This window comes from Dermacentor variabilis, chromosome 6 (assembly GCF_050947875.1).
Source record: "Dermacentor variabilis isolate Ectoservices chromosome 6, ASM5094787v1, whole genome shotgun sequence".
NCBI classification, from domain to species: domain Eukaryota; kingdom Metazoa; phylum Arthropoda; class Arachnida; order Ixodida; family Ixodidae; genus Dermacentor; species Dermacentor variabilis.
The window spans coordinates 197,897,701-197,910,622 of NC_134573.1; the positions used below are offsets into that span (position 1 = coordinate 197,897,701).

General features: G+C 42.8%; 1 protein-coding gene across 3 annotated transcripts in view; it reads left to right on the forward strand.

Annotated features, from left to right (window-relative positions):
- Positions 1 to 12,922, forward strand: part of LOC142586048 (intermembrane lipid transfer protein VPS13A-like) — a 935,034-nt gene that overhangs the window by 819,246 nt on the left and 102,866 nt on the right. For all 3 annotated transcript variants that reach the window (XM_075697293.1, XM_075697294.1, XM_075697295.1), the window contains one exon: positions 10,048 to 10,171. In XM_075697293.1, coding sequence (XP_075553408.1) covers positions 10,048 to 10,171 — 124 coding nt within the window. The remainder of the gene's footprint in view (positions 1 to 10,047; positions 10,172 to 12,922) is intronic.

The following is a 12,922-nucleotide window of genomic DNA, read 5'->3' on the forward strand; positions in this document are numbered from 1 at the left end:
ACACAGTTGTTGCCAACAGTTCTTGCAAGGACTTCTTTAATCCAGAACTGTAGATCATCAACTTAAAATTTTCATGACCTATGCAGACGTAAATGGAGTGTGTGCCACTTGCCCCTGCTACCATGCAGTTTGACAGTCACAAACTTGCAAACTTGGAAAATCCACACTTGATGTTATGAGTCCTTTTCCACTCTGCATACAGCTCCTTTAAATTCAAAAGCAGCAGTCATTTTTGTCGGCCTGCTATTACATCTTTCTTCCCCGGGAGACAATATGAGACACTATCATCTTCATAAAAGTCCTTTATCAAAGTCTTCATGCTTTCCTGATTGGGTGGCATTTCTTTTTTGGGGGGGTGCTGAGAATTCATGCAGTTCTCAGTTTGATTGCTGCCCGTACTTGTTTTTGCGAGGCTCCAAAGTAGTCCATAATTTTTTTTGAGCCCGAGACACAGGAGCAAGGGTTAAGAGCTCTATCTTCTTTTTGCGCTTTCCTTTTGCGTGAGGCCTTTTTCTTACATTTTCCATTAAAGTCACATAGTCGCTAAGCATAAAATCGATGCATTGTCTCTTTGTCCTTGCAGTCTGACTGGGTGCCGGAAAGGTTCGCACTTGTCTCTGTGCAGCGGTTCCGTGGCTCAGGCCTTAGTCTGTTACACAATACGTTGGGCTTCCTTCACCGATTTCTCTGCTGGCAAATGCGTCAATTGCTGTGGCACTCAACCCACTCACACCTCTCATACGTGCGACCACCGGAAGTGCCGACATCCTTAGATGCTGAAGTACCCCTAAAGAAGAATGCTTCTTCTCCACTTCATCGCACCGGCATATGCAAGCTTGGCACAATCTAGCTCCAGGAATGAGATCGAAAGATGGGTGCGAATCTGACAAGGATAATGATATCACAGATGATCCTCGGTAATTCTTGATGTGCGTAAGAAATAGATTCGAGCACCATTTGGATGATATGTGTGATGTGTACTTCTTTACATAGAGGTGGTGATGATGGCCACATACTGTATTATACAGTGCGCATTGTGAACGCAGAATCAAGAGCCGGCGATCAAGTTCGCTCAGTTCTTTGACACTATTGATGTACTGACCTTTCACGTAGATTGTCCTGTGACACCCATTCGGTCCTAATGAACAGTGTGGTAATTCACCACCTGAAAATAAAGCGTAAAAATACTATTGCCAGGAACACGTGCCATTGAATTATATGTTGGCACGTACATGCCAGAAAGTCTAACAGACATAAGCCACCTGTGTCACGCAAAAAGAGCAAGAAATGTTATTGTACTTTACGGCTATGTTTTTTCGTCATCCTACGAATGTAAGGCTAGAATTTTTATGTGCGTCTGGCAACACAGTGGTTTAAAAATCACCCCTTGTCCTGGAGAGGAAATACATGAACTAGAGACATCGTGTAGTTTAAACATCCCATGAATTACTACGCAAATCTATGTACCTGAATTCTCAGAAACCGAAGACGCACCAAAACTGTTGTCCACGTCCTCGACTTGATACATTTTCTTCACTCATGGACCATCGTAAAGAAACCATAAATGTGGACGCCTGTTTGCCTCTGTGCCAGCTGTAGCTTTGCCTGGGATATTGAGGAGCAGTAGCAGACGACATACCTATCGTCTGCTCGTAATGCAAGCTCCTCCCGCCGTCTTGATGTCGCTTTCCCAACTTTGGTGGCTGGCGTCGCGGGACGCGTTTACGATACGAATACATGTTACAACCACACATTTAAAGCCGCTTCGCAGACATTTTCGGTATCCAGTGGGCCAGTGGCCTTTTTCATTGTTTTAGGTTTAGCAGAACGCCACAAATCGCCTGTTTGTTGAATAAAGCCACAGTTTTGGTTTTTGTTTTGGCGCGCTTTGTGTGAACAGGGACATGTGGATTAAATTTATTTTGCCCTGTTTTGTAATAATCCCGTATTATAACTTCTCCGTATGTAGTGTTACGCTAACTTTGTGCATCTTTTTCGTTCCAAGCTTAACTCAGATGCCTATGTTCTTGTCCTACGTACACTAGAAGGCCTGAAATCATATAATTTTACAAGATGACAATGGCCAGAAACTCAGTCCCCATGAATCCCAAATCAACCTGAAGTTGCCAAAGAAGACCTTGTTTTCAAAAAGAAAAAGAAGAAACACATAAAATGAGACAGGCTGAAATGCCAACCGATGTGCTGTGCAGTGAAGGTTAAACGAAGAGATGCTCCACGCAATCTTGCGATTGTGCAGTTCAAACATTTTTTTCTCGCTTAAAACAAAATTTAATCCTTTAAATCTTTCTACACAGATAGGCAGCAAAGCATACTATGCAATGATGACTAAGCCATATTTTTACTTGGAACGCTACATTGTGAAAACGAAGCCACAAATTGAGTCGGAATGTAATTTTTTTCATTCTTGCCGTGACATTATGCAAAAGTTCAGTTTTTATTTCTTATCAGAGTATTTTTATCATCTGGTATACACAAATACCAACCCCATATTGTGAATATATTCCTCATGGAAGTGTTAGCTGTTTTTATAAAAAAATAATAAACAATTGGCAACTATCGGCTTTTCCGTACGGCTAAAAATTATGTAAATAAAACAAAAAGTGATAAACGACAATAGTCATAAAAGAGTGCCATCTGGCGACTATACAAAAAAAATATTTGCAGTAACAGGTCACATCAATAACTTTTGTAGAAATGTTTCTGCCTGGTATAGTTTCACTTGTGTGCGCAACCTTTGAAGCGTCCTCGCGGCATTAGAAATTTTTTTTTAATCACTTTAATAATTACTTTCGACATTGAGGTAAAACAGTATGATTTTTTTCAGAAGAATCGTAGATGCATGGTCAAAAAGCACCGAGTACACTTGAGGTATAATGATCCATAAATATATAAAGCTACTCAGTCGCCCTTGGCCAGAGTTGCAAGATGAAAAATGTGGCATGCGTTCCGATATAACTCTCTCTTTCTTTCATGATTGTGTGTGTATGACGACAGCCTGCTGCAAGTGTGCGTTGTTTTCACACCCACTGTTGTACAGAGTGTCTTTAATGTGAACAAGCAGCACAAAAAAGGAGGACAAGCAGAAGAGGACAAACACTGACGCTGACTTGCATCTAAAGGTTTATTTGAGGAACAGCAATGAAGGGTCCTCACTGCCGACATGACTGCAGGATCTTGTTCATTTGCTTGTTTCCGCGTGTCAGTTAAGAAGACAAATATTACATAAGGATTCAGGCTGCGATGTTAAATGACTGACCAGTATTGCCGTCCTCAGTCGCAGTAAAATCCGGCTCCCGTTTCGATGCAAATGTGTTCCGCATGGTTCACGGCCGAAACCTAGCTTTCTGGCTTACATCTCTGCTCGCAAACACATCACCTCAAGTTCAATAACACGAGATGTCGAAGTGCAGTAAACTAGTTTTAGTACAAAACAAGCAACCAGCTGAAGTGTATGAACCAATGAATTCATGCTCGAGGTCACGTGGGAGGTTGATGATGCTGAACGTTATTTTGCATTTATGGTGGCTAAAAGAAGACAGTTAGTATTAAAAAATGCAATGTATAATTAGGAATAATAATTTTGTACTTTTTTGTCAGGCAATAAAAATGCTTCAATAAGTGTGGAAGAAAGGTTGTAGGTTAAAATTGCACTTATTATGCCACCTGTAGTGGGAGATATGCTCAAGATAGAATATTTTGAATGGAGGTACAATGCTTGTTTTATTAGCAGCACGATGGTCGATTTTTTCACACTCTGTGGCGATTTGTTGAACTTGAGAGTGCGCTAGCTCTGGTGTGGCAATGAAATCATCTGACTTGTCTGCCAACGGCTCCACTCCTGCCAACACAGCCGCCGGCACAACACAGATGCCGCAGGAAGTCGGCAGACCAAATCTTGTCGGGCCAGTGCAATTGGGCCTAAACTCATCTAAACGGCCAAAGCAAGCCAGCGACACTGGCGCCTCCTCATCTGCAGTGGCATACCCTAACAGCAGCTGCTGTCCCTAGCTATGGCAAACTTGGCTTGAAATTTCTGGACTAATTAAAGGACTCTGGTCTATGTGAAAGAGAATGAATGTAAGAAATAGCTACAAATCTCTCCTTACTGTCAGTACTTTATGCAACCATGCACTAACTGGAACACATGATGTACCTTTTCAGGCATTCGGGAGCTGTGATAGTGGCAACACAGGGAAAACCTGCTTCTAAATAAACACTTGACCTGCATGCTGAAGCTAATGCTCCTCTTGTGCACATGCTATTCGGTGAGGGTAGACTTGAAGCACGGCTTGGCTATTCCAATTTTTACAGCTTTAGAATGCTTGACGGAAAATTTCAGCAAAGGTATGAATTATCTTAAACAGCATTTCCAATCCACATGATCGTCCAGAAAAACCAAGGTAACGTTTAGGAACCAGGTGCTAGCTTGCAGAGAGGAGCTTGGAGCTGTAATATTGGCATAAGGTAGGTTGTTTTGTTATTATGCTAGAGAGCATGTTTTCGGAAAAAGCATTTTCAGCAAGCAGAGTAGAAGAATAGTTTGCGTGTTGGAACAGCCATCACTTAGCTGCCAAATGGGCATGTGAGTTTTGCTTATCTCTTTATAGAATGTACAACAGGTTTCCAAGGACACTGCAGAACATATGGAAAGCTGCTGGAGTGCCATGCTGATACGATGCATAAAAACCTTCCTGGCAGTGAATAAATGTGGCTCCTACATCTCGGTGACACATTTGCTTTTATTGAAGCACATGTATCTTAAAATTTGCTTAGGATTTTCAATATCCTACTGCGTAACACCAGTGCCTTGGTCAGAATGAGCAGTTTGTTTTCTACTGTGGAGAGCCTAGCAAACTATATCAGCGCAATAGACAATCTGTACATAGTACAGTCAAACCTCAGTATAACAAACCTTGATTTAACGAAATTCGGGATGTAACGAACAATTTTTATTTCCCTATCTTGGTTTCATTGAAAACGTGTATCATTTTTCGCAATTTAACAAAGTAATTTCATGACACGATTTCGATTTTATGAAGCTTTTGGCCATTTCAAGCTTCTAATTGGAGCTTGTATGGCTGGTAAATCTAGCAAAATATAAATGTCGGCCGAGCATGAAGTTATTTGCTAGCCTCCTTTCGCACAAAAAGTTCAAGCGGCGAAAATGCCATCGAAGCCTGCACGCCACGATGCAGTATACAGGAAACGGCACCACGCCATTTGTCGTGTAGCAACTTGCAGAGGCCGCAGGGTGCACAGCAGCTCTGAGCACTCGGAGAAACACAAGAGCTAATGATTCCTTCAGCACAAGAAGGGAGGGGGGGGGTAAGCACGTCTCCTCTCCTCTATCCTTGCTGTAACTGTGCATGACTGTCGATATGCGTGCCAAGCACCATATCTTGGAGGTGATGTTCGGCAACTGCAAACGTGTTTGAGCTGAGGTGGTTGGTGCCTTCATGTGCATTTTGTTCCCACGTGTCTAGTGTTCATTGTGCAATCTCAACTTTCCGAGGCACAGTGCGAAGCGTTCGCTTGCGTTGCGACAGCGAGTGTTTTTGGTTGTCAAGAGATCTTTGCCTGAGTGTGCATGACACCGATAAAACTACGAACCTTGCTTTGTGTAGTTGTCTCTTCGCTATCGGCATCAATGTTCCGCCTTTGTGGCAAAACGGCGACTTTTTGTTCTCTGGACAAATATTCATATCCTTTTGTACTTTTGTTTTAAATTGAGGGTGCTGTCTGATGACAGCTGCAGGCACTAAGCGTGGTAAGCCATGGAGTCCAAGATTTACTGCTCAGCGACGCGACACGATAATCTCAAACGCCATGAGCCACGCCATTGTATTGCTCTTGGCACGATCTTCACCGCTTGTACTGGTGCTCATAACCACGCTACTATGGCCCGACCTTAGGATTTGTTTATAAGTGATTACTGACAAAATAATATGCATGAGGAATGTCCTGGGAATTTTATAATGATTTTTTTCTACTGAAAATTTAAAACCTCAAATTAACAAAATTCACCATTTAATGAAGTTTTTCGCTGCATGTACAGCTTCGTTATATCGAGGTTCAGATGTAGTATATTGGCTCACAAGCAACCTTTCAGCAATCCAACAGAGTGAAAATACCAGGTATGCTGGCCACATTATATTATATTGAAAAACTCCCGGCAGGACTTTGAACATGGCATCACAAGAACATGGGAGAAAAATTGTACCAGCCGGAGGTGGTTGCTGCGATATCGGTATCACACCAGCACTTTCGATGACGATCAACATTATTCAAAAGACTAGCGCAAAATAGCAGGGACAAAGACAGAGAAGACGACAGGACACCAACTAGCCCAGCTTTCTGCCTTGATCACGATCAAGCCCAGTCATGGTCGAATTTCTTGACTGCAACTGGCTCCCTCCACAGCTTGTGCAAATGAGCCAATCACGATCAAGAAATTTGATCCCAGTCAGGCTCGATTATGACTGAAAGGGCGCTGTTTGACACGTGTATAACATGGTTTTGCCGTTATGTGGTATAAATGATATGCTAGAGATAACATGGCAACCTAAACGCTGTGCCTAAGTTCCTAAACACCTATATTTATACTAAAATCTACAGTTTGTAAACATGTTAGGGCATTTGCTTGCTTGGTACTTGTTTGACATCTACAATGTAAAACATGATGTTCGCTTTTTTACCATCTATACGACACTCGCACTCAAAAACCAAAAAAAGGACATTTGTCAATTCTTATTTTTTTTTTGTATTGAGGAACAGAAAATGAAAAAAAAAAGTTGCTATAAAGGACAAGGCCATTCATTATTGCACCTTTTGGAATTCATATTTTTCTGAGCATGACTTGATAGGCAATATTTATTTTGCCACAATCAAGGCCAAAGTTTAAGATATAGAAAGAGGAACAACACAAGAACACAAGACGTGATTTAAACATATCAGGGCATTTGCTTGTTTGGAATTCATTGCCATTTACACAGTTAAACAAGATAGCCACTGTTTCACTATCAAAAGCACATTCACCAACAAAAAAAATTTTGTGATAATGATTAAAAAATAATTCTTGCATTCAACAACAGAAAAGCAAAGAAAATGCAACTGTACAAGACAAGCCCGTTCGTTATTCATTACAGCTTTCTAAATTCAAGTTTGACTAAATATGATTTTAGAAAGTGCATTTATTTTACCTATATGAGGCCAGGATTTACATATATATATATATATATATATATATATATATATATATATATAAAAGGAAAAGCATAAGCATGCAAGACATTTATGGTTTAACTTATGTAATACCACCCCTTATGCAATGCCCCTATTGCGGGGTCTTTAAGGAAATAAAATGAAATTAAATGAAACTATATAAATGGGCAAACTGGATTACCTTTGATTTGATAAAAAGGCACTTGTGTTTTGTAACAGTGAGCCAGGAACTAAATTGAGCAAAAGGTCACATGAGCTACAAGAAGAAAATTCATACGCTTAGTTTGTTAGATGCAGCTTTCACTAGAATATACTTCTACTATAGTCAAGCTTTGCCAGCTTTCATGCTTCTACATTTTATTTTTTGTCTTGTTTTTTTTTTGTCACATAAAATTGTCTCATTCTCATGGCTACAAGCTGTGAAGGAGATTGGCTGTTATACATCTTCCTTGTGTTCAAAACAAGAGAATGAGAATGTGATCCTCAAGCCTACTCTATATACAGGGTGGCCAGTTTTAAGTTTTATGGAATTTTTAAATATTACCTGTGGCAGATAGCAAAATCCTTGTCTTTGAGCTGTATTATTCAAAGAGGCGGACATTACTAGCATGGGAAATCAAAGCACATATTGAACGGCAAGCTTGATGGCACTATCTCCAAACTGGTGTCATTCTGGAAACTCATTTCAACTGGATATGCCTTGCGACCTCACTGGCTATAATTCATAAATTCCCATATGTACTATAAAGCAATTGAATAGAAAGTTATTTGGTGACTTTTGGTTAATTAGTTTAATATGTGTTTTGATTGCTTGTAGAAGTAATGTCTGCCTCTTTGAATAATCCAGCTCAAGGACTAGAATTATGTTATCTGCAATGGGTGATTTTTAAGAATTCTTTAAAACTTAAAATGATCACCCCATATAGTGAGTTCATAAGCATTTCTGTGAACTGTATTCAGGTGATATTTTTTTTCAGCTGCATGGAGAAGTTGAAAAACCCCCTTCTGTGGAAGGCATTCCTCTGCTTTTGCAGTTGACGAGAGCACTCTCAGGCTGATGATGAGCACTGTGTTTTCATGGCAGTTTAATTGTGCAGGTTGTTTTCTTCAAGTACTTTCAGCATATAAACCTTGCCAAGTAATCAATTATACAGTTTACAGCCTCTGGAGCAGCATAAACTTGGTCATAAACTACTACTGCTTTTATCTCAGCAGTGACCAAGCTACCAAATTTTGGCTTTAACTACTGCAACGACAGAAAGCTGAGCTAGTTGGTAAGGATTCATTATGCAAAATAGAAGTGAGGCATGCAGACAGGACACAAGAGTAGAGAAGTGGACAACACGAACGCCGACTATCAACTGAAGGGAGCACTGAGGCGAAAAAAGAAAGAAGACACAAAACTAATCTGCGCATGCTCAGGAATGGTAACACCACGTGTCAATCGGGTACATGTGCCGGTCTACGTGAGAGATAACTGTTAAGGCACTTAATCTCTTCCTTATGTAAAGTAATCAAAGGCTGACTCACGCACGCACTTCCACCATTATAGATATGCCATGCCTCTACCATAAGACGCGTATCTTCATTCTTATGCCTGTACAATATCACGCATTCATCTAACTCTGGCGTGCAGTTACGATCTCTTCTCTACTCTTGTGTCCTGTCTGCACGCCTCACTTCTATTTTGCATAATGAACTACTGCAAGTTTTCTTTGGACTTCCCACCACTGTAAACAGCAACTTTCTAGTCATTCACTGTTAGCACAGGGGTACTTTGCTCAGGCTCAGCTTTTACTTCACAATTACCAAACTTTGGGGGCTTGATTAAGCTATAGACCTTTTTTTCATGGGCGCGGCCATATTGCATAGGCAGTGGTGCCATCTATGAACTGTCGCCATGCTGGCTTGTATAAACACCCTTTGTTGTATCTGAGGTATACGCTGGGTGGCAATTGCTGGTGGTTCTTATTGAACTCGTGCGATCTACCTACTATGGCGGTGCGTCTTCTGTGCATTGAGAGTAAGAAGAGAGTTGGGGCTGTTCCTTTCATTCATTCCCTGCCACGCAGACGTAAGAGAGTATAGAGAGTTGATACAGGGTCGTCGTTGTGTTTATGGCTGACAATAAGTTAAGGAAAGATGTGCAGTGCCATGCAAGAAAGGAAAACCAGTTGAACTGCAGAAAAAGGCCCGACAGGTATTATGTGAAACCTACCAAAAAGTTTGCAGAATGCCGTATTGATGCAACTTATAAGTGCCCTTTAGGTGTGGTCGCTTTGTGTGGGGCAAACAGAACATTGCACCTGAGATTAATTGAGCATAAGCATTGATTGACCAGTGGAGCACTGTTCGAGCTTTCATTAAGTGTTGTGATTGCAAGTGTACTCCAAAATTTGCTGACAGTATAGTTCAGGCACAAAAACAGAGAAGTGCACCTTATGTTTGAGGCATGGCATACCATTAATAGTGGTATCGCACATGTAAGTCAGCTCTTGATCATCTTGCACACAGAGGAATTTTAATACCTAAACAGTAAACTTTTGCAAGTGCCCACACCTGTCCATGATTGCCAGGTCGGCAGGGTTGGCACTGCCTTCTCTTGAGCAAGTTCAGATAAGTTTGGAACTTCCTCCTTTTCCACCATTGTGCAACTTTTCAGATGGCATCTGTGTTGTCCATTTCATTCCTTTGTGTGTCTGTTTCTGTACCTGCCTTTCAGTGCCATGAACACTCATGGACTTATGCACTGAGTCTTGTGAGGAGTGCTATTACATCATAGCCCATGTCATCTGTGTTGTCCAGGAGCCCAGTCAGAAGGCCTTGAGGGATTCTTCAAAGGCATTGGCAAGGGGCTCATGGGGCTTATGACTAAGCCTGCTGGTGGAGTTGTTGACATGTTTACCATAGCATTTGATGGTATTCGACGGTGAGTTTTGCTTTACACATCAGTCTTCTTAGAGCCACTGCAGTTAACTGAGCCCATCCCATGCCCGTAATCTTTATAATCCCACCCAATCCCCTACCATGCCCAGATATGTATTACTTCCTTAATAGGCACTCTATCTGTTCTAGTTGACCACTGGCTATTTTCTCTATGCATTAATGACCTCTGGTTCATTATCTAAATGAGAATGTCAACTAACAGCCTTTGCCTCTTATTCCATACTCTCAATGTAATGCCTACCGTTTTCTGTTCCACTGCTCATTACATCGTCCTGAGCTAGGGCACTGCATGAGCCATCTTTTTTGGCCCGGGCCCCTCCCAAGATCGGCCCGAGCACAATAGTGCCATGCTCTGGCCCAGCCGAGCGCACGGTTCAGCCCGTTATTCCTTCAGCCCAAACAAAGCATCGTCCACTTCTGGGTTATTGCGAAAATACCAGGCCACCTAGAGATGTTTTGCTATAGACATATTTGACTATGTCAAATTTTACACTGGTGTTGTTGCTGACAAATGAATGCAGGCACTCATCTTGACACTCTGGAATTTCTTTGGGGTGTGATGTAAGCATGACGTACACATAAGAGCACTGATGGCAAATGTAAGCTGCCAATGTGCTTTTGAAACATGATGCAATCTTGATGTTTCTCCTTAGAAAATGAAATGGAATCAGTGAAGCTAACATTCTTGATAAAGCAGAACACTTTTTCCGCCTCTGTAAAGATAAGGGAGCCAGCTCACAGCAAAAGATTAATCGGTCAAAAAATGATAACATCTGTTGTCTCCTGCGTACAAGCCATCATCTGCTGCATAAGGCAGAAAGTGTGTCTCTGAGAATGCCATGCATTCACGTGCTCTGAAAAGAAAAAAACATACTAAAACAGGACACAAAGAAGGCAAAGAAGTGAAGTGTCCAGCTAGATATGCAGAAATAATGTACCAGAGAAGTGGTGTGTGACCGCAGGGAGAAAGGAAAGAAGGAAAAGAGAATGTGCTGAGTAGGCAAGTCATTGGCTGCGCTCTGGAGATGGCAGCAGATGGCATGCAAGACCAGGCCAGGAGAGGGGAACCACTGGCAACGCATCCGCTCGGCATTCCCCTAAAGTGCTGTGACAGTATATCATGGTGCCCAGTCAGGTTTCTGCTGCCAGTCTGAGACCTTTCCTGTACCATAGACACCAGCCAAAACTTTGACCCGTGCCACTCAATCACCGACCCCATCCTATGGAATGGTAGCCACCCTGCCTCTGGCACCGTCTTGTGCTACAACCCACCTACTGTCAGGCTTGTCCTGTGCAACAACAGCCATATGGCGACCAGGCTCACACTACGCCATGTCAGTAACCCCAACGCTACGACAAGCTAGCCATGAAGTCTAAAAAGTTACGTTTGAGTGAGGCTGCATATATTGTACTGTAGTTGCAGTGTTTCTTTGAGGTTGGTTTATATTAACGTTTATTCTTAGACTATAGTATAAGGACTTGTTGTTGGGCTAGCTGGTGTTTACTTACCGACATAATGTAGTGCGAAGGCACAATTACAAAGGAGAGATACAGAACACATCACAGGCACTACTAACAACTTTATTTGAAAGACAGCGAGAAGAGTCTATATACTATTAACACACAGATGCACCTACCACTGCTGAGGGCGATTATCAGGGCTGGCAAGATCACTTGACGATCTTCCCAAATCTCTTCGTTGTACAAAACAGAAGTCTGGCTTACGCAGGCACTACATTTTTCTTTTATGTAAAATGCGTCTAATAGCTCACATGCCATTTTATCTTTACTTCTGCCCAGGATCTTCACATCATGAAATACCGGCTTACAAGGGCAGGCTTTACAGTGCACTGAGAGATGCGCAGACTCGATGGTCATGCCGAGGGCCCATATGGAGTTGACTCTGGGTATTGCATCACCATCACCAATGTGGAGCTTGAGCTCGCTCTCGGCAGTCGGTTTCCAGCCCCTTGGGCTTGGGCCCTCTCCATGTGGGTCGGTAGAGAGGTGCTCGGACCTGCTTGGGGAACATCTCAGGCCCGTGGGACGGAGGTAGTCTTCACTGGTTTTTATGGCTTCTTGCAGGGCGTGCTAGACCTGCCCGTCACTGTCGGCCGAGTGCCAAATGGTGATGTCGTCGGCGTAAATCATGTGGTTAATGCCCTCGATACGCGAGAGCCTCTTGGACAGCCCGATCATGGCAAGGTTGAACAGGGTGGCTGAAATCGCCAATCCCTGCGGAGTACCGCACAAGCCTAGCCCGATCTCTTCGGGCGTGAGGTCTCCCACCGTGAGGGTGGCCTTCCTGCGGGTCAGGAACAATTTGGTATGCTCGTAGAAACTGGCTCCCAGGCTGAGCTCGGTGATCAACCGCAACACAAAATAATGGGCAATGTTGTCAAAGGCCTTCTCCAGGCCCAGGCCGAGAATGGCCGGCATTTCTTGAGTGTTGCAGTCGATGACGTAACGCTTGAGCAGCTTCATGGCGTCTTGCATTGAGAGCTTGGCCCGAAAACCGATCATAGTGTGTGGGAACACTCCACTGTCCTCCAAGTACCGGGTCAGCCTTTTGAGCGGCCACCTTGCCAACACATAACATGAGCGAGATGAGGCACAGTTTGTCCAGGCTGGGTGGCTTGCCAGGCTTGGAGATGAACACAGTGTGCGTGAGCTTCCACGGGTCAGGGACCTGGCCGCACTTCCATGCCTTGTTGATGACTTCAGTCAGGAAGTC